At 50.0% G+C, this 22118-nt stretch overlaps 5 protein-coding genes across 5 annotated transcripts; 4 read left to right on the top strand and 1 right to left on the bottom strand.

Annotated features, from left to right (window-relative positions):
- Window positions 1-2095: 2095 nt before the first annotated feature.
- On the top strand, window positions 2096-3820 carry FOBCDRAFT_243631 (uncharacterized protein; the record flags this gene model as incomplete). Its single annotated transcript, XM_031190273.3, has 1 exon — window positions 2096-3820. The coding sequence occupies one exon, from the start codon at window positions 2096-2098 to the stop codon at window positions 3818-3820; it is 1725 nt and encodes a 574-aa protein (XP_031034258.3).
- An 879-nt stretch (window positions 3821-4699) lies between these two features.
- Window positions 4700-6480, top strand: FOBCDRAFT_231611 (Ran GTPase-binding protein YRB1). The gene is made up of 4 exons (XM_031190271.3): window positions 4700-4946; window positions 5124-5397; window positions 5479-5866; window positions 5923-6480. Exons 2-4 carry the CDS (start codon window positions 5167-5169, stop codon window positions 6015-6017), a joined length of 714 nt encoding a protein of 237 aa, XP_031034256.1. The 5' UTR covers window positions 4700-4946; window positions 5124-5166; the 3' UTR covers window positions 6018-6480.
- Window positions 6481-7407: 927 nt separating this feature from the next.
- FOBCDRAFT_231607 (yeats family-domain-containing protein) lies at window positions 7408-9759 on the top strand. The gene is made up of 6 exons (XM_059609865.1): window positions 7408-7640; window positions 8439-8473; window positions 8604-8752; window positions 8824-9216; window positions 9352-9419; window positions 9485-9759. Exons 1-6 carry the CDS (start codon window positions 7629-7631, stop codon window positions 9506-9508), a joined length of 681 nt encoding a protein of 226 aa, XP_059465839.1. The 5' UTR covers window positions 7408-7628; the 3' UTR covers window positions 9509-9759.
- Window positions 9760-13013: 3254 nt separating this feature from the next.
- FOBCDRAFT_143792 (uncharacterized protein) lies at window positions 13014-16184 on the top strand (the record flags this gene model as incomplete). Its single annotated transcript, XM_059608168.1, has 3 exons — window positions 13014-13603; window positions 13664-13933; window positions 13988-16184. The coding sequence occupies 3 exons, from the start codon at window positions 13014-13016 to the stop codon at window positions 16182-16184; spliced, it is 3057 nt and encodes a 1018-aa protein (XP_059465838.1).
- A 915-nt stretch (window positions 16185-17099) lies between these two features.
- On the bottom strand, window positions 17100-21314 carry FOBCDRAFT_298588 (uncharacterized protein; the record flags this gene model as incomplete). The annotated part of the gene is made up of 4 exons (XM_031190262.3): window positions 17100-17546; window positions 17600-20920; window positions 20997-21184; window positions 21241-21314. 4 exons carry the CDS (start codon window positions 21312-21314, stop codon window positions 17500-17502), a joined length of 3630 nt encoding a protein of 1209 aa, XP_031034247.2. The 3' UTR covers window positions 17100-17499.
- Window positions 21315-22118: the final 804 nt, after the last annotated feature.

Here is a 22118-nt window from a genome sequence, read left to right as displayed (position 1 = left end):
TGGTCCAACAAATTGCATCTTACGTCATGCTGCAAATATCGTATACGTATGAGAATAATATTCAGACATGGGGCTGCATCTTATGGCGTCTGTTGGCTAGCTATTGTTGGTTTTGGGCATCGTATAGGTAGTTGAACAACTTGAACCATAGCGGTGAGAATGGTGTAATTAACAAGCTCGTGAAATGACTCTTCTACGAGTCTTATCTCGCGCTTAAATAATAGTAGCACCGATGTAGAAGAAAAGAAATCGGGTTCGGCGGTTAAGTCTATCTCGAAACTGACCTGACAGCACAACAGATGAGACGGGAGGTTTGCTCACGGGGTCTAATGAGTGGGCTATTTCAGCCCGAAACAGAAGTATCATACCCCGCAGTTGCGCTAAGAGGTCACGACGGTTCATGGTGGGGGTTGCAGGGTTCGATAGTGGCATGCTAAAGCGATAAGCCCATAGGTAAGTTGCCTTAGGGATATAGGAAACTGAATATCAGAGGCGTGTCACCAGGAAGTGAGAAACAAACAGGACGAAGAAAGTTTAATAAACAAGTGTTACAAGATATGTGGCTCGACGAAATGTTTTCACTTTTGCAGACTTGAAAGTTAACAAAAGCTTGAAACTTCCCAGGTTGATTTGGGCAAACCCCCCCTGGTGCTGTCTCCCTATCTAAATGGGCGTTAAATGCATGGATCCTCTTTGGTGCTAGCAGGGACCCCAGTTTAAGTGACGACAACGAGGACGGGAAAGACATCAAACACATCACAACAACCCTGAGAGTTGGTGAATAGATGATTCAAATTGCTTCATCGCTTCTGTAGACAAAGTGATAAGTCTGGAGCTCAAGCTTACAGAAAGTCACAAGAAACAGCGTACGTATTTTAGGTTCAGGACAACGCCATCATTCGAAGCATCTGTCATGTAAGCTCAAGTTCAAAGCGATCCACAGCTGGACTACCTGCAGCTTGAGTGAGGGAGTGAATATCTATTTCCTCTGCCTTATCCATCCATCTTCTTCTCTAATTTCTCCTGTCCATCAACACCACCTGCTCTTGAATCTTTGAGCTGCCCATCTACGAAAAGAGCCCCTTCTTCTGACAACAGCAAAAGGCATACAGTGTGATCTTATCAGCTTCCAAGCCCGAGCTCATCCTCACAACCCGAACCCCAGACTGTGCGCCATCATCATAGTCAGCAGCCCAGCGACACATTTCATCAACACAACAGGAACCTTTGGATTTGAGTTTTTGACCTCAGCAACACGCTGGCTTTCTATTTGACCAACCTCTGCCACGTAAAGTGCACAACATAGCCAAATCTCCACCTCTTTTTGGCTGCCTTGCTCTTTGGCCATAGAAAGACAGCCCCAGGCAGCGAAGCAGGCCAAGCTCAGTCTATACGCCTTCGCCAACATTGGACCTCACGGACCCGGAGCAACCTGGAACAACGATACTTCCAGACTGCGTTGAGGCCACATTTTTGTGACTCCAACTTCGCCTGTTAGTTCTTTTCTTTTCTCTCCTAAACTCAGCCTTTCCACAAACACGAAATAATAATCCATTCACATCTATTCTTCCACAATATTCCTCCAGGCTTCCCCCCGCCATCGCAGTCCTACGCAGACCCCCCTTCCCCATTATCCGGCCTTCCGCTCACCCCTCACCTTATCCTCCCACTTCACTCTCACTTGCCCCTCGCAATCCGACTTCACCTGACGCCTCATCGTATTATCCTTCACAGGTTGCTTCTTGCTATGAAGCTTCTGATGGGATAGACCCTGGTTTTACTGTATCTTCGCATCGTTATGGAACAGCAGGATCCTGATACTCCATCCACTCCTTCTGCCGTCCACCGTGATACTGAACACCGATCGACTCGCCAGTCCCCATCGGCATCATCCTCGACCTTTTCGCTTACACCAGCTCCCCAGCGTCGAACCTCGAGTCCCTTCCCCCGTCCAACAAAACCGGCAACGCCTGGTCCGAGCACAATATCATCGAACCGAAGTTCTTTGTCGACTTCTGAACCTACTCTACGATTTCCTCGCCCCCAAGGCAATCGGCATCTCGCCAACTGGATTTCATCCAGTAATCCAGACATCATGCGTATCACTACCACCACTGAGGACACCGGCTTGTCCGAGTCCACTTATGAACTAATCTCGGGCACCGATACCGAGTCTCAGGATGGAAACTACACCGAGTCTATCAGCGAGTCTGTCGGCTCCCTCGACGTACATTACCCCGAAGACGTCCATAGCCTCGCCGGCACTGAGCAGACATACGACGACGAATCTCTTGCCGATGAGAACGAACCTCCTGTTTTACAATCTGTACAAGAGTCACAGGCTATGTCTGTGTCTGAACCTATGGACATAAACGAGACTCCACAAGCAGAGCAAAGCTGGGCCTCAGTCGTCAAAAACGGCCCTCTCCCTGAGGTCGAGGCTGAAATCGAGGCAGAAGAAGAGCCCGAGCCTCATTCTGCTGCCAAGGCTGAGCCTGAATCTGAGTCAGAGGATGAAGCTCGATCTCGAAGCTCTCTTGAGTATACTCAACAAAGCCTCAAAACCCCATCAATCCCTAGCCCTGACGCTAGCATGACTGAAGACAGCCAGAAGCCGTCTCCTGATGATATCCAAGAGCAGGCAGAGAGCCAGCGAGCGCGATTCAACAAATGGTTGAAGGAAGTTCAGCCCCACCCGATTCGTCCCCGGGAGGCAATGATCAAATTCGCCAAATCTATCTTCCCTGCGGTCCTCGCCCTTGTCTTGATGTCGTTGATCCGCACCTGCTACACTCCACTATCGAAAGAAGTAGTACCCCACATACCCGCAGCCACCTCCGCTGTCACAACTCACCCCACTCTGTTGACTTCAAGTTATACTTCATTGCCAACTTTGCAGATTCTTTCAACATCAGCGGGGCCTACAGGTCTTGTACCTCTTGAGAATCTCCGGCCCGATGAGTGGCTCTGGGGTGGCAAGCAGCCCGAGGTGACTGTTACCAAACAGCGAGGTGGCTTTTTAATCCACATGCCTCGAAGTGCTAAGAAACTATGGCTTGATCGTGACTGTCTCAAGTTCGACGCCAAGCGAGGTGATCAATCTGTTGGATTCGGTACCTCATCTGTCGACGAAGGCATTCTTCTCAAGATCCCCAAGGAGGAAGCCCATGGAACAATCAAGGTTGACATTTTCACTACTTGTCGACCCAAGGTTCACAAGGTCCTTCGTATCACATTCCAGAAGGGAATTATCTCAGAGGCTTTGGACTCGACCTGGGCTTTTGCTCAATACTTCCCAGAACTTGTCCCCGCTGCTGCTCAAGAGGCAGAGCGGTGCCTCGAGGAAGCCAAACGCTCCTTGGGAACAGCCTCTGACAACTTCATGAATACATCTGACAGCGTCTTCAAGAACTTGGGACACAGATTCCAAAAGGCCCACCGATCTTTGAGCTGGATCAAGACCGATATCAGAGACCGTGCCAAGATGGCGACAGAGGGCATCTCGAGGCAACTGGAGGCTGTTGCGGGCGACGTCAAGCAGTACATACCGGACGCGCAAGGGATGCAACAACAAGCAAAGTTGGAGTTGCTGAATGCTCAGATCAGAGCTAGGCTCTGGTGGCTCAAGTACACTGCAGGAGAGAAAGAGTATACTCGCTACCAATGTGCGGCCAAGCAGTTCATGGCCAAGACACTTTCAAACGACAGGGAGCTTCGAAAGACAACCAACAAGACCAGTAAGACGTCTGCTTTCGAGCAATTCTTCCGTGCTTGGTCCTCAAAGAACCGCCGAGACACCGGAGAAGGACAGATGGTATAGCGGAAGAAAAAGGACACTGGTTTGTGTGTTATGGCGCAAGGTTTTTCTTTCCATGTTATTCCCCCTCATCATTATCGTTGGACGAGGATTTATATGCCAAGGATGGACTTGGGTTGGCAATGCTGAGGTATAGGTTTATTTGGGCCGTTGGTGGATTTGGAGTTCATGGGTCTCATACCAACTGTAGACGTCTTTTTTCTATTATGGTTGCTCTTTCCTCACTTCTATTTCTATGATAGTCAACGGTATCGACGAACCCCTTTTTGCAGCTTTGAGTGTCTTATATTTGGGCGGAAAGTGATTCGTTGCTGGTGTGGTGAGTTGCCTGTAAGATCAGAACAAAAAGGAGACCAACTATAGTAAAGTAAATAAATTAATTTACTTCATCTCAACTCATGAATCGTATCACTTATCAGTGGAAATGAGCATTGGAGTCAGTCTCCTAGCAACGGAACTAAACAAATAAAAATATCGTGGAATTGTTGTATGGCTTCAGAACTAGATATCTACGGCAAAGGTGAAGCGTTTTGATATATATTCGAATTAGACGGTGAGATTCTGAATGAGTGATGAGCGCAGAATGTTCTATACCCAATATGCGCTCATATTCTGAACCTCTAACATTCACGACATATTGTTAGAGTATGGCTGTGGTTCACAACGAACATCCAAAATCCTGCGCTTTAAGCCCCACCCGATGAGTTACTCCACAGGCAATCTTGCAATCCCCCTGCCCGATTACTTGTTTGAAGGCCTAGCAAGTATCTCTGCAGCTAATAATGACCTTAGAGGTACTTATTCAGAGCTCCAAGCTGTCCCCAATCACAAGGTAGCATTGTTGACTTTTGCCGCAGCAGTTCTTGCAGCATCAGCACGGAGCAACAGTGGAGGGCACAACAGCCCAGGGGAAAAGGAGGGGCAGTTCAGTTTTTTTTTACAGTTGGCGGCGGGACGGCAGCCTGACGGACAGACAACCTAAGCCCAAGTGAAAACAAATCACCAGACCTTGACCGCAACCCACTTCCACCATCTACTTTCCATACATCCATCAACACCACAGCATAAACTTTCAACACCGCCCCTTACTTTCCCGGAAGCATCTTTCTAATTACATTTCGCTTATCTGGTAAGTCTGATCTCACGCTTTCCTCTGTCTGGCTTTTGTTCCTTTCTCCCTCCCCATGAGACGCTTGGGGCAATAAAGGTCCTGAGCCCCTCCCTACCTGAGGAGGGGTAAAAGCATGCCTGCGGGACTGGGATCCTGGATATGCAAAAAAAGTTGCTGACGTCTGAGGGGCAACAGAACTTTGAGTTTACATTCTCAACCGAACACGCAAACTATCAAGATGTCTGCTTCCGAGCCCACCGAGCCCAAGGTCGAGGAGACCAAGCCCGAGGAGACCAAGCCCGAGGAGACCAAGCCCGCTGAGGCTGAGAAGCCTGTCACATCCTCGTCCGTCTTCTCCATGTTCGGCGGTGGTGCTAAGAAGGAGAAGAAGGAGGAGGAGGAGCGTGGTGACAACTCTGGCAGTGCCAAGGCCCAGCGAGAGGCTGCTGAGGCTGCTAAGGGTGACGAAGTACGTTCATATGTCTCAGCAGTGGCATGCTGGAACCGTATCCCCGCGAAACGTATGAGGCTAACAGGAATACTCAAATAGGAGGAGGCTCCCGAGTCCGAGGATGTTCACTTCGAGCCCGTCATCAAGCTGACCGAGAAGGTTGACACCAAGACCAACGAGGAGGCCGAGGAGCAGACCTTCAAGATGCGCGCTAAGCTTTTCAAGTTCGTCAAGGAGAGCAGCGAGTGGAAGGAGCGTGGTACGGGCGACGTTCGTCTGCTCAAGCACAAGGAGAACGGCAAGACCCGACTGGTTATGCGTCGCGACAAGACCCTCAAGGTCTGCGCCAACCACTACATCGTCCCCGAGATGAAGCTCTCCCCCAATGTTGGCTCCGACCGAAGCTGGGTGTGGAACGCTGCTGCCGATGTCAGCGAGGGTGAGCCCGAGGCTGTTACTCTGGCCATCCGATTTGCCAACGCTGAGAGTATGTTCCACCGGTCAATACAATCCGACCAAAGGCAATCGCTAACTTATTTATAGACGCCAACAACTTCAAGGACTCCTTCATGAAGGCCCAGAAGGAGAATGAGGAGATCTTCAACAAGGCTCAGGAGGCCGAGGCTCCCGCTTCCTAAGCAGCCTATCTCCCACGACCCCTCCCCTTTCCCCTGCCCCTTCGGAGATGGATCTGTATGTCGCCAGGGGCTCCCACTCGTTCGTAGCTCCGCGATTTACAGAAGCAAGTCCACTCCAACACTCCCATACAGCATGCCACAACAGCAAGCAAGCTCCCCATACTACTGAGGACGCTTGACCCGTCACATACACGCGCGCGCTTCACCCACGCCACAACACCAAATCCTGAGTCTGTTTTTGATATGGATAGATAGAGATTCCTAGGACGGAAAGGACTTTTTTTATTTTTGAGGTGAACGGCCTCGGTTCAGCCCCAGGGCGGATTGGTGGATGGATGGACGGATGGATAGTTAGCATCATAGGAACATCATATCACATAGCACCCTGTTGAAAGAAGTAAAAGAAAAAAATTCCATAGACACCTTGTTTATTACTATATAAACTGATTGTTAGTGACTCGAATTTGATGAGTTGTGGGCGGTCGATGTGGCTGATGGTATCGAAGTTGGAGCTGTGGCTGGTGAGTCTCACCGTCATGTTTGCTCTCGTCTCCCGAGTGTTGAGGACTCGAGTTGAATATGAAGAACAGCACTGTTTGAGCGTATGTTGGATCATGGTACAGCTGCCCGTGATAATGTGTGCGCCATGAATCTGGAGGCCAACCGGGTTGTCCTTTGTTCGTTGGATGTTATGGAAGAACTTACATTTCGCTGTCGAGATGCTCCTACTGACAGATTACACAGTCTACAAGCAGAGTTGACAGTCCAGAATAGATCTCCTCTTCTAATATATCTGTTCCCATTGGTATCTTCACGTCATTGGGAAACCCAAAGGACAGAACAGGACATGACGAGCCAAGAAAAAAAGCATGGAGCCAAGGCCAGGCCAGTGAGAGGTAGTCAAGAGCGGTAACTTTGTGGAGCAAGCGATTCAGTGTGTCCTGTGTCCTGTGCCCTGGAACCTGGAACCCTCCCCCTATAAGCGCAAGACAGGAGACAAAAACAATTCACGTCTTGGTCGTTCGCGTCGAGTCTGTCTGTCTAGGTATAATAATAGATCAGCTTGTTACTTCTAGGGCCTCTCCTCTCGAACTTCTTTTTCCTCTTTCCTTCCTTAACTTGTATTCCCTAGGTACAGAGCCCATATCAGCAAATTCGTGTCGTCTGCCTTAATCGTCAGTTTCACCACTTGCCTCAGCTCTTTGTTAGATTGAGGTACCAGTAGACTTGACTGCGCCTGCCCGGGGCCCATATCCGTACAGCCATTTCTCTGCCCTGCTGCCCCGTCCAACCAGCAACCAGCAACCAACTGTCTCCTGGGCTGTCTTTGGCTGGTACAGGCTGGCGTGTCTCCGTTTTCCGCCGCCGTTTCGTTTCCAGTCCCATCCATTCGATTCATTTTCACTGTACCTTACCTTGCCTTGCCTTTCCTTATGAATTTGTCCCCTTGCTCGTCTTTGTAACCCAACCCGACGCATCACATCCTTTCCTCACCACTTGTGTGTCCCTGTGTATCCACGTCCATCTTCTTGGCTGTTCCCGTCTTTATCTTCCAAATTTGCCCTCCACGTTTGGCTACCTCCAATTGCTGTTTATTGACACGGAGAAAAGATGTTGGTCGAGGTGAGTTGAAAATCCGATCCAATCCAATCCTCTCCCCGAGTCGCATTGCCCTGCTCCTTCGACGTGTATTCGGATCATTTTGCCCCCTTCGGCTGCTGTATTCGTTCATGTTATTGCTTCGCCGTTTTCGCCTCTTGCTGTAGCCGCAGCCTCTACCTTGGCTTTCTCTCTTGTCTTTGGGTGCTTGATTTGTCCCCGGTTGTGTCATGCTTGACTTTGTTTCGCTTCACGGTCAAGTGTGTCGCGCGGTGAGGCTCTGCAGAGATTGGTCGCGGTCTGTTCGTATCTGTCTGCATCTGCATCTGCCAGTGCTAGCCAGTGTCCGTGTCAGTGACAAACGGTGACAAGCGTCGCGCGTTGAGGTCGGACAGCCAAAGACAGAACACCGGCCATGTATGCCCATGATGCTTTCTATTTGGCAGCTGTAGCGCCTGTTGAGGCACTGATTGGTCTTGTCTTGATGTTTGCTTTTGTGCTCTTGCACTTCTTTGAGCCCGTTTGCTGCGCGTTGTTGCAGCCTCGTTCTCGTTATCCATCAGTTTCTGTTACGCACTTTACCACGCCTTTCTATCTCTTCTCTATTCCATTCTCATTTCATGCCTACACTGTGCGCCAGCGCGTCTTAAATCCACTTCATCTATTTGAAGTTTTGTGTTACTGTGTGACTTTTATTGCCTAGCTTTCCACATCTCCAAACACCTGGGCACTACAATCCAACAACTCATCATCATGGCTCCGCGCCGTTCACGAGCAGCACCTGTCAGAGTGACACTTAGAACCAAGGCTAACTCCTTGGAGCGAAAAATCAAAGTTGTCACCGAGCAACATGTCATGTAGGTTTGCGCCAATCTTTTCCGACGTCTCGGCTGCTTTTCTTGAATCGCGTGCCCTTTCCATCAAGAGCTGCTTCCAGAAGCGATTCGAGCAACCTGCTTTCATGTACTGACAATCGTGTTTTACTAGCGACAAGCCATCACCCGTAGAGGCGTTCCCTATGCGAGAATGGAGCTTGAAGGTCTTCTTGCTAGATGAAGATGGCAACGAGCGCCCCGCAGACGTCTTCACCAAGGTCGTCTATAACCTACACCCTACCTTTGATAATCCCGTTCAGAGTATGTTTGAGACAAAGTCCTGAAATTGCGAGGCAAAGCATGATGATTAACAACTTTGCGCTACCTACCAGGCTTCCAGAAAGCACCCTTCACGTGTAAGAACGAGGGCTGGGGCGAGTTCGAGATTAGCATCGACTGTTACACCACGGAGAAGACCAAGCTAGCGCCCATCATTCATGATCTCAACTTTCAACAGGACCGATATGAGCAGACGCATACTGTGGTCTTCAAAAACCCTTCACAGAACTTACAGGAGCGCTTGCGTGAAACTGGTCCTCTTCCCACCGATGACGACCACAGACCCAAGAAGAAGGGAATTGCGACCAAGAAGAGCTCCCAGAAGTACGACTATGAGAAGATTGCAGAGTCCCTAGAGAAGCTCGAGGAGGAGGATCTGCTGCGCGTGATTCAGATTATCAACGAAAACAAGGGACCAGACACGTACATTAGAAGTGATGTCGAAGGTGAGTTCTCCCATCAAGTTTGTATCACCATTCGTACCCTTGCCCCTTCCTTGACGTTTTGGTTGCATATCCACCCTTGTCTTTTCCATGAAATTGATGTGTATGGTGGGCTAATAGTGGATGACTTGGTTAAAGCCGGAGAGTTCTCGATTGATCTCTACACTATGCCGGATGGCTTGACGTCGAAGCTTTGGGATCACCTTGTAAGTTTTCCTGTCGGTCGTTGCTGAGCGTTTCGTGATTACTGACCACGTCGATTTGGCAATAGTCCAAGAAGGGCCTTGTCGGTTAGATGTCCAAGTAGTCGTATCCGATTGTTAATACTTCTAATGTTATTCCGTCGACAAAATAGGTCTATAGTTTGTGCTTGGGAGTTGCTGAAGCATCTGGATTTAGGAAAATGACGAGTTAATGAGCACGGAGGGGACGGACCAGAAAGGGAAAGGGAACCAAAAAGATGTATCTGACCTTTTTTTTTCTTTAACTATGTGTTCCAACGGAGTAATCGCCTACAGTATCACCTCATTGAAAGTTCTGTATCATATGCTATCCTGTTGTCTTGATCGTCCCCCAGATATAATGATATGATAGGATGCTGTAACAACCCCATTGATGGATGGACGTCGGATTTCGGGCCCGGGTGATGGACGTCGAAGGAGAACTGGCCAATAAAATCGAGGCTTGGCTCGGCTTCGACCGGTCAGCTCAGCGGACCGGATCGATCATCTCAATCGGGTCGGTCATTGAATCTTGCCGTTTCTCGTGGGCGGAGGATGTAACGGAGGGCCGTGTCATTGCGGATGTTGCCCGGCCTGGATACCCGAGGATGTAGAGCGCCTCGATGTAAATCGCTTTATGGATGTTGAAACCTGATCACGAACTTGAGGACGCCAGATAACACAAGTAGGTTGGAGCATGAGGCGAAGGCCTCTGATGCCTTCCAGGCGGATCTCGTTGTAGATTGACGATTGCTTGGGTAATAGGGTACTATAAAATCTGCCGTTCCTTAAACGCTGGGTTCAAACAATGAAGAGCCAAGGCCCTGGGTGGGAGTATTCAAGGCATGGCTCTGGATCTCTAGGTCCTTCGTGCTAATATTCAACAACCAGCTGCGCCTCAACATGACACTTCTATTGGAACACATCATCATCAGTCCCCTTCAGATCATCTACAAAGCAATACCCCTCACACCTCCCAACTACCGGTCCGGCTGAGACGCAACTCTAGTTGATGACTTGGTGAGCCGCATCGGCACTTGTGGGACCTGAGTAGCAGTGACACCTTGGTTCAGGAAGTGAGCGGGGATCTGTTTGCACGGGTTTCCCGGCAGTGACGGAAAGATGGACACAGTGGAGGACAAAGATAAGCAAGCGAGGAGTTATTCTCCGCTTGAGTGCGTTGTTGTTACGTACGCATCGTGGCAGGGGTCTTTTGGTGGTTTACACGATGGCAAGCAATAGGGCGTCGTTTGGTGAGATATCAGAACAGCTACTGCAAGTTGGGCGTTTTGTAAGCCACATTCTTGAGCTCCCGTCCGGAGTTAGGGGATCATGTAGTTTCCCGGCCCCGGCTCCGGCCCCGGCCCGGAAATCAAACAGAGACGGGAATTTATATGCAAGATTGTGTTGCTACAGACCAAGTCACTACACATACATATGTAAGTGAGAAGCGTGTGGGTGAGACATGACGGTTGCTGATAGCTGCCATTGACGAATGGAAAGAAAGCAGGGGTAGCATTCGTCTCTGCGGGGTTTAGGAGGATTTCGACCATCAGGAAAAAAGCCAAGACGTAAAACAATCCACAATAAGAGGCAGGGATACGCAACTCGAGGCTGCACGTCCATTGTTGGTGCTGTCGTTGCAGGGATTGATTATGTCCTTCTTGTTCTAGATAATTCTTACGAGACGAGTGAGAGATGGTTTTGATAGACCGACGCGTTATGTAAAACATGTCAAGATGGAGGCGTTGTCAACGTGACGTGTATCTCAGGCTCATGATTGGTTGTGTGGGAGATATAGGAGGGGCGGAAGGGGGGGCTTTAGATAAGTGCTGATGCATATTGAAACTCGAGATTATGGACATAATAGCTTTCAGAGAAATGGGGTCTTCGAAAGCCATGAAGATATTGAAGCTTCGAAAAGAAGAGAAAGAAAGAGGGCTGGAAAGAGATCATAGTTGTCTCAGCTGTCAATGCCAAACAGGCCTAGACATACAAAGTTTACCTAGAGGAAGATCATGATGGAGGTTAGTTGCTAGGTCCAGGGAGTTGCTCTTTTGCTCCTCTGATGGCTGCACAAGATGGGATCCTGGCCCCTGGTTTCTCGATCGCCTGCAGCGGTTTTGCAGGAAAACGATATCAAATCCCGGGCGAGCCAATAAGGCTTGGTCTTGGTTATCGACTTGCCTGTCTCGGGATAACGCGAACTTTTGACCAGCTGGGGTCTTTGTTCTTTTTTTCTAGACTTTTTCCTACGGTGCCATTGAAAATTCTGACGATGTTGTAGGCGATGCTACTATATTCAATGGGCTGGGAACTTGTAGTAGAATAGGCAGGTGATTGTTATATACGGTGAAGATGGGAGGCGGAAGACTGAACGCCATTCCCGTAAACCTCCTTGGCATATGGACTAACGTAAACGAAACGGGACTGATCTCGATTGGAATTGCTCTGCTGTGTACTGTGTCATCTCCTAAGTCGAAGAAAGTTACTCTTGATTTCCAATACGTAAGGTATTACATTGACAATCCGTCACCTGACAATTGGTGTGTGCTACGCCTCCTAGAGGATGGCAGAAAACGTAAGACTTTGACCCCAAGTGATAAAATTACTGTGGCAGATTTACTACGTATCTTAGTAAGTTCAGTGTTCAGTAGGCTCTCTGATCAGTTTATTTTTACATCCCGACCTAGAGTCCTAAATCTTTTGACCCTCCAATGTTCATGTTGATTTCTAACATCAACGTGTTAATGCTAGTCGTTGGACACAGATGACAGAGAAAATAACGACAACGCTCGTGACCGTCCCTGATAGCCTTTGAGCCTATCACATCTGTTCCAGCTTTACCGACATCTTTGTTTCACCCCCAGAACAGCCATCACAGCCTGTCTTATTCGCTAGGGACAGTAGGTACTATTCAGGTACAGTACGGAGTACTCAACGTCTCCCTTCCCCTCAACAGGGAATAAGAAAAGCTTTTACCCCAGGTCTCTGTTAGCTGAGCACGTTTTGCCCTGACCAATTGAGGCTGGAGACTCCATTGAACTGGCTCTGCACTGACCTCTCCCGGCCGAGATTGCTTTGTCTCTGGCTTCGAGTGATCATCCCCCGCATTGAGTTCCACTGTCGAGTCTTTATCTATAAGGGTACGTACTTGCCTGGACAATCACGCACAGGGCACTCGAATCAAAACCCTTGTGTCCGGCGTCGTGGGTCATGTTCTTAGACTAATATATACAAGCTACTCACCGAACCCAGCGGCCCAGAAGAACTCCAAAAAGGTCGTCCATCCCCCCAGTCCGCTTCTCTTCGGCCCACGCTTTCTTGTCTTCCCTCGCCGAACCGCCGCAAACCGAAACGCGGTATCATATTCTATCAGCCTTGTCGTTTTATTTATTGCCATTGAATAAGAGCCTCGCCCACTTTTGAGCTAACCTGCCTGCTTCAAGCACGGCGACGTCGTCGTCGACGCCTGCGCTGGGCGTCTTATCGAGCCCCAGCACCGCCATTTCAGCTCGGCATCCCGATCGCCAAGGAACATCAACGAAACCTCATCCAAATTCCTCTCAGCCATTGATAATGGCCCCGTATCAACCGGCTTCCGGGGCCTCAGACTCGAGTCCCGCCGCATCGATCAATAACGCACAAGGTTCAGCACAGCAGACGCCTGGCGGAAACGCAAACCAAGCACCTCAACACAAGCGCGTATATCAAGCCTGTATCCCTTGTCGGCGGCGCAAAGTGCGGTGCGATCTTGGCAGTGTTGACAACCCCCACGATCCTCCATGTGTGCGCTGTCGTCGCGAGAGCAAAGATTGCTATTTCAGTGCCACTCGTCGCAAGCGCAAGACGGATGACGATGGAAGTGATCAGGATGATTACATCACGAGAAATGGTCGCAAACGAACTAATAGAAATGTGAGCCCTCCGCCATTCATCGAACGCAGATCCTACAGCAATGTTCCCTTGACTCCGGGAGGTTCCCGAGGACAGTCCCAGCCACTCCGTCGTCCTGATGGTAACAGGGCTGGCCGCGGGAGGGATGAGTGGGGAGGGGAAGGTGATGCCAACCAGACTCTTGAGAACATCGAAGCTCAGACGGTTATGCGGCGAGGCGTATTTGGTCCCCAGGATGCACTGGACCTGTTGTATAAAGCTGCAACGGATAGGTATGATCTGCGCTTACTCGATCCTCAATCAAATCCAGGCTCAATGCTAACTCCTAACAGTCCCGCCGTTGACCGTGAACGCCGAGAAAGCACTTCATCTGCCCATCCTGCGCCCCCTCGCCCCCCACCTGAGGATACTGGTCCTTATGGCTATGTCCCCAGATCAACTTCCAAACCACCAAAGACGGAACAGCCCATTGACCCTGAGCTTTCACGCCCTGAGCTTAGCTCGCAGCCAGGGTATGCTGAAGCGATCAAGGCCTGGCAACGCTTCCGGTTCGTTCGTGCTGGTTGGTTCACAGCCCTCGAGGCTATCGAATACATTGACTAGTAAGACCACCTTTAATCCCTGTGACAGAATCAGTTTGCTAATTCTTCTAACAGTTACTACAAATATTTGTCTCCCCTGACACCTATATCGCCGCCCACCTTCAGCAACCCTGCATCTCATGTCACTTTACTTTACGAAGAGCCTATTCTGACCGTTACGCTTCTGACGATCGCCTCGCGATACCGCCAAATGCCCGGTACCGGTGGCCATTGCCGATCCCACGCAATTCACGAGCAACTATGGATGTATCTGCGGGGAATGATCGAGCGATGCTTATGGGGACAAGAAGCCTTTGGTGGTGGCTTTTGCGTGCCACCAAGCACCAGTGCCATTTTTGACGAGTCTCAAACGAGCAGTACGGCACCTTGGCGTGGATTACGCAAGGGCAGTTTGCGAACCCTCGGAACAATTGAGTCGCTGATGATCCTGACCGAGTGGCATCCCCGCGCTCTGCACTTCCCGCCTACCGAGGCTACCGACGAACTGGTTCTTCCTATGGAAGCCAGCTTCCAAGCTATCACAGCTGCCGATGAGGACCCAAGTAAGACTTTGGGTACTGGTTTCGGCGGCAAGAGGATTGAGAGCTGGCTCGAGCCGGCATGGAGAAGTGACCGGATGTGTTGGATGTTGCTCAGCACTGCAAATGGACTGGCCTATGAGCTGGGTGTCTTTGATGATATCGATGAGCTACTGAGAGACGACGCTATTACTCGCCCAGAGTATCAAGAAGAATCATACCGGCAGAGAGCTTTCCGAATTAAACGTCTATTGCTTATCTATACTACACAACTGGCAGGTCGTCTCGGCTGGACCAACATGGCTCCAGCTCATCTCAGGAGAAGCGATCCTGCTCTGGCTCGATTCCGGCCCACGTCGGTGGATGGAACAACTCCTGGGACGAACCCTTCTTCGTTGTCTAACCACTTCAACTATGTCCCCGACCTAGAACTGGATGATCAAATTATTCATTGCTGGGCCGGCATCAGCAATGCTATGGAGATGGGTAACGAAAAGATTTTCCGTTCACGGAAGTATACCACACAAATCATCCAGAACGGGAAGTACATAAGCATCCTCAAGGAGTTTGAGCCTCTTCTCCGCGATTGGTGGAGAGAATTCGAGCTGTTCCGTCTGCCCGAGTTTATCAGACATATTCTGACGATCGAGTATCAATATGTGCGCATCTACATCAACTCTCTTTCGCTTCAAGCCGTTGTCGAACGCTGCACCAACCAAGCCGGGGCGACAGCCAACTCGGGACACCATGGAGCATCAGCTGTGAATGGTCACCCGCAGTTGTCGCCCCAGACTATGATCAATTATGGGAAGCTTCCTCTAGGTCAACTTGGTGGTTTCACTGCCCACGATCAGGAGTATATTCGTGAAGTAGTTGAGGGAAGTCGAAACCTTCTTCGCACAGTCGTCGAGGGTCTACTACCCGGCGACTATCTCAAGCATGCTCCTGTGCGAACATATTTCCGCATCATTAGTGGTGCCATGTTCCTGCTCAAGACCTTTGCTCTCGGTGCCCCGAGATCAGACGTCAGAATGAGCATTGAATTAATGGACGCAACTGTTGAGGCGCTCCGAAACTGCGTCGTGGACGACGTCCATCTGGGAATCCGTTTTGCAGACCTTCTCGAGTCTCTGACGAGCCGCCTCCGCAACCGATTCATCCAGGCTCCCACTATGCAGCAGGCTTCTGGCAGGGGACAAAGTCCCGTTCCAGATGGCCAGACCCAGAATGGTGATAGTGTTGCTGCGAACGGCGACGGTGATGCCAACTGGGTCGGTGGTCATGCTCAGAGACTCCGAGATGGGCTCAGCGGAAACGGTAAGCATCCTGTACAAGGGGGTGTTGATATCAATACTGACGACCCTAATTCAGCACCAGCTCAGGCTCCTACTCACGAGGCCAACAATATTTCAGCGACGCCATTCGATCTATCAACCCAGAACTTCCCCTATCCTGGGCAGGGCTCGATGGGTCCATCTACACCTACCGTTGTGGACAATGCGGTTGCCAATATGGATGTCAGCCTCTTTGAAGACTGGAACCACCAAGGCAACGAGATGTGGTATCTGCCTCCTGGCCCAGCTTTCTTCCAAAACGTGGAGAATCCTTCCGTTGCCATGGGACCTGAGGGTGTCAATGTTGGTGGTCTCGATCTTCTCGAGTATATGGCCATGGATCCCTCTCAATTCCCAGGGTTGGATCCGTCTTCTGGTCCACCAACAAGCCACGCGTAGATCGGGCGAAGCTTCACCTCACCGTCATGCAATAGGAGGTTCTCGATGCTTATGCCTTCTCGCATCGTCGGTTGCAAGGAGACTGGCCAAAGGCCCCTTTTCTATCTTAACCAACATCTATTACACTTTTTTGATATGTCTTGTCGAGAGTATGACTATGGAAGATTGAAGTCTTCGACTGCGTAGCAGAGATTTGCAAATCAACAGTATCAGCCGAATGCAAGGATTATTGTGGCTTTGTGGCAGCAAATACTTCACAACAGGAAGAGTGGGGGAAATTCATGCAGAACGGCGGAAATCAGGAAACAAAAGACGAAAATTAAAGGAGGGATTTTGCATATTGAGCGACAGACCAAAAGGTACATGCGATGGGCTTGTGATTGAAGTTGAGGACTGCAATGATTGGGGTTATTGCATTTTGATAGTCTTACGAAACAGAAAAGTAGCACAAAAAGTTGAAAAGATCCAATAGACTAATGTCGAAAGACTAGACAACTCTCATCATGATGATTTACGCCTGTGATTGAGATACGTCCTGAATGAAGCAAGCCGCTGCTTTGCATGGTCGGATAATGATGGGACTTGAAATAGCTCATGTTTCTTTCTACACTGGTCTGACCCATTTTCGACTAACCTCCTTCTCTCCGTCCCTAACAAAATCAGAATAACCTCCACCGCCTATCCAACCTCCCCCTTCCCCTCCCTTTTGCATTGATGAATGTCCTCGCGAGACGAGGAGAACCGACAGACTATGCGGGTAAAAATAGCAAACAACAGGTGTCAAGAAGAAGAATAATAATAATAACACAAACAAGGCTCGTATGTGTGAAATAGAAATGGGTACAAAAAAAAGAAAGAAAAAAAAGAAAAAGAAAAAGAAAGCCGTTGGGGCTACTCGATGAAAGGGGAAAGTGTGTGGTATCATGCGTACATAGTTGAACATGTGAAGAGAACACAAATAGAAAATTATGTGAAAGGCTCCAGAGATGAGCGTGTTTAAAAGGGAATATACAACGTCTGGCAGGAACGTCGAGGAAGGTGAGAATCCTCGACATAAAGTGTAGAAAGAAACATCTGGCGGTTTATCAGACACTCAAGCCGGTAGTATACACTCTGAAGCCAAGATGTAGATGGGTGGGGTGTCGTAAGGCCGTTAACGTATCGCGAGACGTGGAAGGCGGTTTGTGGCGGGCGGCAAGATGATTGCCATCTATATGTAACAGAGAAAATGGACGAATGGGGGCGAACATGTGGCTCGCGTTTGATGGTACCGTAGACTCGTCTCAGACGCTGCGGCAAAGATCTGGGCATCAAATCACAGACTGAATGAGGTAGCGTGTCTGGCGTGGGCCTCTTGAAGGACTGTTTCAGTTGTTAGCATATGTTATAAACCCACGCAAATCGGCGACACTTACTGTCAAGAATACCCATCTGTCCGGAACGGTCCATGCACGCCAGTTGCACGCTACTACCGTCAACCAAGTCTAGGACAACGCTGTTGGGCAACTCCTGGACCTCGACATCAGGGATGTAGGGAGATCGGAAGTCACTCATGTGGTAGCGCTTCGTACCTTGAGCGGTGCGGCTGCTCTGAGCCGGGAGAGCGCTCAAAATGAGGAAACCCTGAGAGTCCAAACACATGTTACGTCGCTTCCAGAGAAGGTTGTCAGGAAACTGCACATTGACATCACCCATGTAGGACACGATGGAGGGGGGGCCGGCAGTAGTCGCAGGTCGAACAGGCTCTGCCATCTCCTCGTGCACAGTTGGCGAGAGGATTGTAGGGGGCGTAGTCTTGCCACGTGAACTGGAAAGGGATGAGAGACGACGCATGAATCGACCAGCCCTTGACTTCTTCTTCTCACTGTTTGACTTAGTTTCGTCGCCAGAGGCTGAGCTCTCAGTAGTAGCTGTAGGGGACAGTACGTTGTCCCTGTCGCGGCTGATGGATGACCGTCGGCTGCTGATTGAAAGCCGCTTGCCCTGGTGAGTTGAAGGAGGGCGGGTGGGAGACTGTGAACCCTTGGCACCACCTGCATCAGACGATGGCGAAGTGAGAGACTTGCGGCGGTCGTTAATGAAATCCTTCACGACACTTAGGGAAGACCGTCGAGAGTGGTCTTCCTTATCTCGACTCTTCGACTCTGATCGACGGCCTTCCTTAGACATACGACGCTCAAGAATGGTCTCCTTAGAATGCTCAAGCGCTGCAGGGGTCCATACTGGTGAGGCCTTCTGGTGGTCTACCAAGAGAGGGGACTCCTTAAGTTCCACTGGGTTGAACTCTGATGGATCTTTTGGTGGTTCGAGTGATTTCGCTGCGTTCTGGCTCGGATCTCGTACTATTCTAGCAGTGACCGAGATTGACTCAGGCGAGCCGCCGTTCTCTTGCGCATGTGATTCAAACTTAGACAAGCGACTGGCAACCGAGTTCGAGCGCTCCCTGTGAGATTTTCTAGCTCTATCAGGTGACTCGTCTCGAGAACCAGATCGTGAAGGTGGTGTTCGCAGATTTTGGCGGTTGAAAGAGCTAGCTCGATCCGCAATAGATGGAGATCGAGTGGGCTCGCGACTTCTTCGCACAGAGAAGAATGCCGAAGATGGTCTCTCTCGGCTTGAGGGAGTAGGTGTAGGACTGAGAGTACTCTCACCAGTGCTGGCTGAGAGCTTTTCAAGAGCCTTGATACGTTGCGAGATACTTGATCCCACAGTAGACTTCCTAGTCAGGCTGGGTCCATTAGGCTGTTGGGCAACCTTGTGCAAGTAAGCAGCTCCTGAGCTTACAGATCGCGCTGAGCTTGTGGTGACATCGCCAGGGGCAAGAAGCTTGCCATGGACAGGGTTCGAGACGGTGCGGACGATGGTCGGAGATCGTTCGCCCTTCGTTGGGCTAGGGAAAACTGGAGTGACAGGGCTCTTAGCAACAGTCATCGGTTTCGCCTCATGAAGAGTCGCGCTATGCAGCTCCTCCATCAAGTCCTCATCGTCAGAAAGACGGTCCTTGTCTTCGGCAAAGTCCGTTTTGATAGGCTCGATATTGGTCTTGCGCTTGTGCTGCTTTGTTTCGGGCAGCTCCTCATTATTTTCCTCCTCCTCATCCTTTTCTGTTACGATGATGGGGCTATTCTCGCGAGTACTTCGGTTAGGGGAATTAGAGGCTGGACTTGGTTCCGTCTTCAGGTCCTGAGTCGAGAACTTCGACTTGAGGATCTTGGATGTGCCAATGGTGGGGGATAGCGGCTCGTCCACTTTGCTGATGTTGGCCGAAACCTCAGTTGTCTCCAATGCGTCAGGAGTATGGTCCGCTGTGGGCTGGCTGCTAGTAACAGAGACTGCTGTTTCCAGAGCTGAAATGTTGGTGTCAGTCTCTGGTAAAGGCTCTGGCGTTGTATCCTCAATCTTCTCCTCGTCCTTGCTTGGAAGGGAGTCAATCACTGGCGTCAACTCTTCAGCGGTAGCAATTTCTTCACTTGTTTGTGTATTAGAGGCTTCGACATTCTCAACCTTCTCATCTTCGTCCAGATCATGTTCATCTTCGTACTTTGGGTGCAGGGTTTCGTCCGTTGATTCGGAAAGCGAAGATGCCTTGGTAGATATCTCTGGTTCGGAAGATGCAATGACTGGGCTATCAGGGTGAGAATCGGTCTGAGCAAGATCGGAAGTTTGATCATTATTCATGGACGCGGAAGACGCATCCAATCCAATACCTGAGTCGGCATTTGAGATGGATGGGTGGTCGGATTCCGTTTCGTGTTGAGTTTCATGATCCTCTACTCGGTCTGTAGATGAATCGCCATCGCTAGGTCCGGGGGATTCGAGAGGAGGTGACGGAGCACCTGCCACCTCGGCTGCCATATTCGCCTTCTTTTTCTCTCGGAGCTTCATAGCCTTCATTAATCTCGCCTTTTCCGGTGAAATGGTCGGTTTGGCGGGTGGAGGCATAGGCAACACAGGAGAGCCAGGGATAGATACTCCAGAGCTTGTTGCGGGGCGGGTGAGTTCTGTATGCACAATTTGTAGTCCATCCTGTTCAGTCACTGTGTCTTTGTCCTCGACAGAAGTATCCTCGGCGGTGGCGGGGCCGTCCCTATTCTTCTCTTTTTTAGAGCCCTTGCCAAACAACTTAAAGCCGGAAGGCATCTGAGAAACAGGGCGATATGCGCCGGCAGTGCGTGGTCTTCCGTTTGTATCAAGCGAGGGGCGCGGTCCAAGCTTCACTTTAGGCTTTCCGTAGTTGTATGATGAATAGGAATACAAGTCGGGTCGGCCTGATTGCGATGACATTCGCGGCTGTGCTTCTGATTGAGAAGGAGAAACGGGCCTGTCATCAGCGCCAACGAAGTTGGGTACCTCAGATGTTGAAGCGTCAGTGAATTTGCTATGCTCTGGAGATGCGGCAAGCTCTGAGTTTAGCGTGACTGTCTCCGTAGGCAAGACAGTGTCATGACTTGTCTTGGCTGTCTTAGGTCGAATATCACCGTCTTCGTTGTCCTCGGCAACTGATTGGCGTTTTGTGGCGCGTTGTTGCTGCTCCTCTTCCTCCTCCTCTGCGATCTCCATCAATCGTCTTCGGCGTAACGAGCTTGAGGATGATGAATTTGACCCTGAAGCGGCATGCAGAGAGCACGCAGCCGATAGTTTCGTATCCTTGAGTTCCTTGGCTTCGGTAATTTCGAAAATGGTATCGTAGGGTGAGAATCGGTCGCAGACGGCGTTAAAGTGAACAGCTACTCTCGCTGTATATCGAAAACGTGTCAGTGTATCAAGCCGCGAACGGACATGTCTAGGCAGGGGGAGAAAATGGGGACGGACCTTGAATAAGACGAGAGCAATCTTCAGGCAGGTACTTAATTACCACGTTCCTTCTTCGATATCTCAAGAAACCGTAGAGAGGGCTCGTTTCCTCGTATCCAGCGACATTATTGCGCACTTCGACCACGCCGCCAGAGCCGCGACCTAACAATTCGACTTCATCGCGACTCGCATACTTGAGGAGGAACCTGAATATTTAGCTGACCGTTCATTTCCAGCATATCAGAACGATTGTTAAACGTACCATCCTCCCGGTTCGGCGACAGCGGCCTCGTGGGCTTCCTGAACCTTTGGATCGTCCAACCCATTCAACGACATGGTGTCTCCGTTACGAGTAGATCAAAGAGAGACAAAGCGGGAGAAAAGAGCGGGAGCTGGAAAGGCTAAATTGACGCCGCCGACATGCAAGGTCGAAAAATTAATTGATAGAAAGGAGATAAAGGAAAGGCAAGCAGAAGCACAAAAGCAGCTGCAAATGGGTCGAGCAAAGATGCTCCAGGTCGGTCGAGATTCAAGGACGAAGTCGGAAAGGCAAAGGCGAAAGGGAAAGAAAGAGAACAACTAGAAATGAAGCTCTCCCGAAAGACGGGGGAATCTGCCAAATCAGTCGAGAGGGTAGTAGAGCTAGTCCACTCCAGTATAATTCGGGGTCGTTTCGAGTCGAGATGCCTGGCGACTGGATGAGGTTTGGCGGGTGGGAATTGGTGGGTGGGTTCCTTTACCTTAGGACCTGCGGGTCAAGGGGCGGGCAGCACCAGATTTCAGGGGCAAGGCTGTCCAGTTGACATGGATCTCGGTATATTTAATAAGATAATAACCATGAACCCAATAAGTAGAATTGTGTTGGCCTATTGCCAGTTTGCGTTGTTTGTGTGTCTTTTGTGTATCTGCCAAGTTTATCCAACAATCACTGGGAAGAACGAAAGTTTCACTCTCCAACTTTGGTTCTGTTTCTTCCAAAAACACGTCTTCTGTAGAGGACCGTTGCAAGTCCCCCCAGGTTGAGGTGTCGATCAATCGATGGGTAGAGTTATTAAGTTCAGCAGCAGCAAATAAGGCCGGGCAACGCACAACAGGTGCTTTTTCGCATCATGGGCCGAGACATATACTCAAACAAAAGAA

This window comes from Fusarium oxysporum, chromosome IX (assembly GCF_013085055.1).
Source record: "Fusarium oxysporum Fo47 chromosome IX, complete sequence".
NCBI lineage: Eukaryota > Fungi > Ascomycota > Sordariomycetes > Hypocreales > Nectriaceae > Fusarium > Fusarium oxysporum.
The sequence above is the reverse complement of the archived record's forward strand: the minus strand, read 5'-3'. Positions and strand labels throughout refer to the sequence as shown.

Bases quoted from the DNA above. Each gene is read 5' to 3' on its own strand.
- FOBCDRAFT_231607 (XM_059609865.1), top strand. The intron at 8,474-8,603 runs GTAGGTTTGCGC...GTGTTTTACTAG, and splicing joins GTCACCGAGCAACATGTCAT to CGACAAGCCATCACCCGTAG. The intron at 9,420-9,484 runs GTAAGTTTTCCT...ATTTGGCAATAG, and splicing joins CGAAGCTTTGGGATCACCTT to TCCAAGAAGGGCCTTGTCGG.
- FOBCDRAFT_231611 (XM_031190271.3), top strand. From the start codon at position 5,167: ATGTCTGCTTCCGAGCCCACCGAGCCCAAGGTCGAGGAGACCAAGCCC. The intron at 5,398-5,478 runs GTACGTTCATAT...ATACTCAAATAG, and splicing joins AGGCTGCTAAGGGTGACGAA to GAGGAGGCTCCCGAGTCCGA. The intron at 5,867-5,922 runs GTATGTTCCACC...ACTTATTTATAG, and splicing joins CCGATTTGCCAACGCTGAGA to ACGCCAACAACTTCAAGGAC.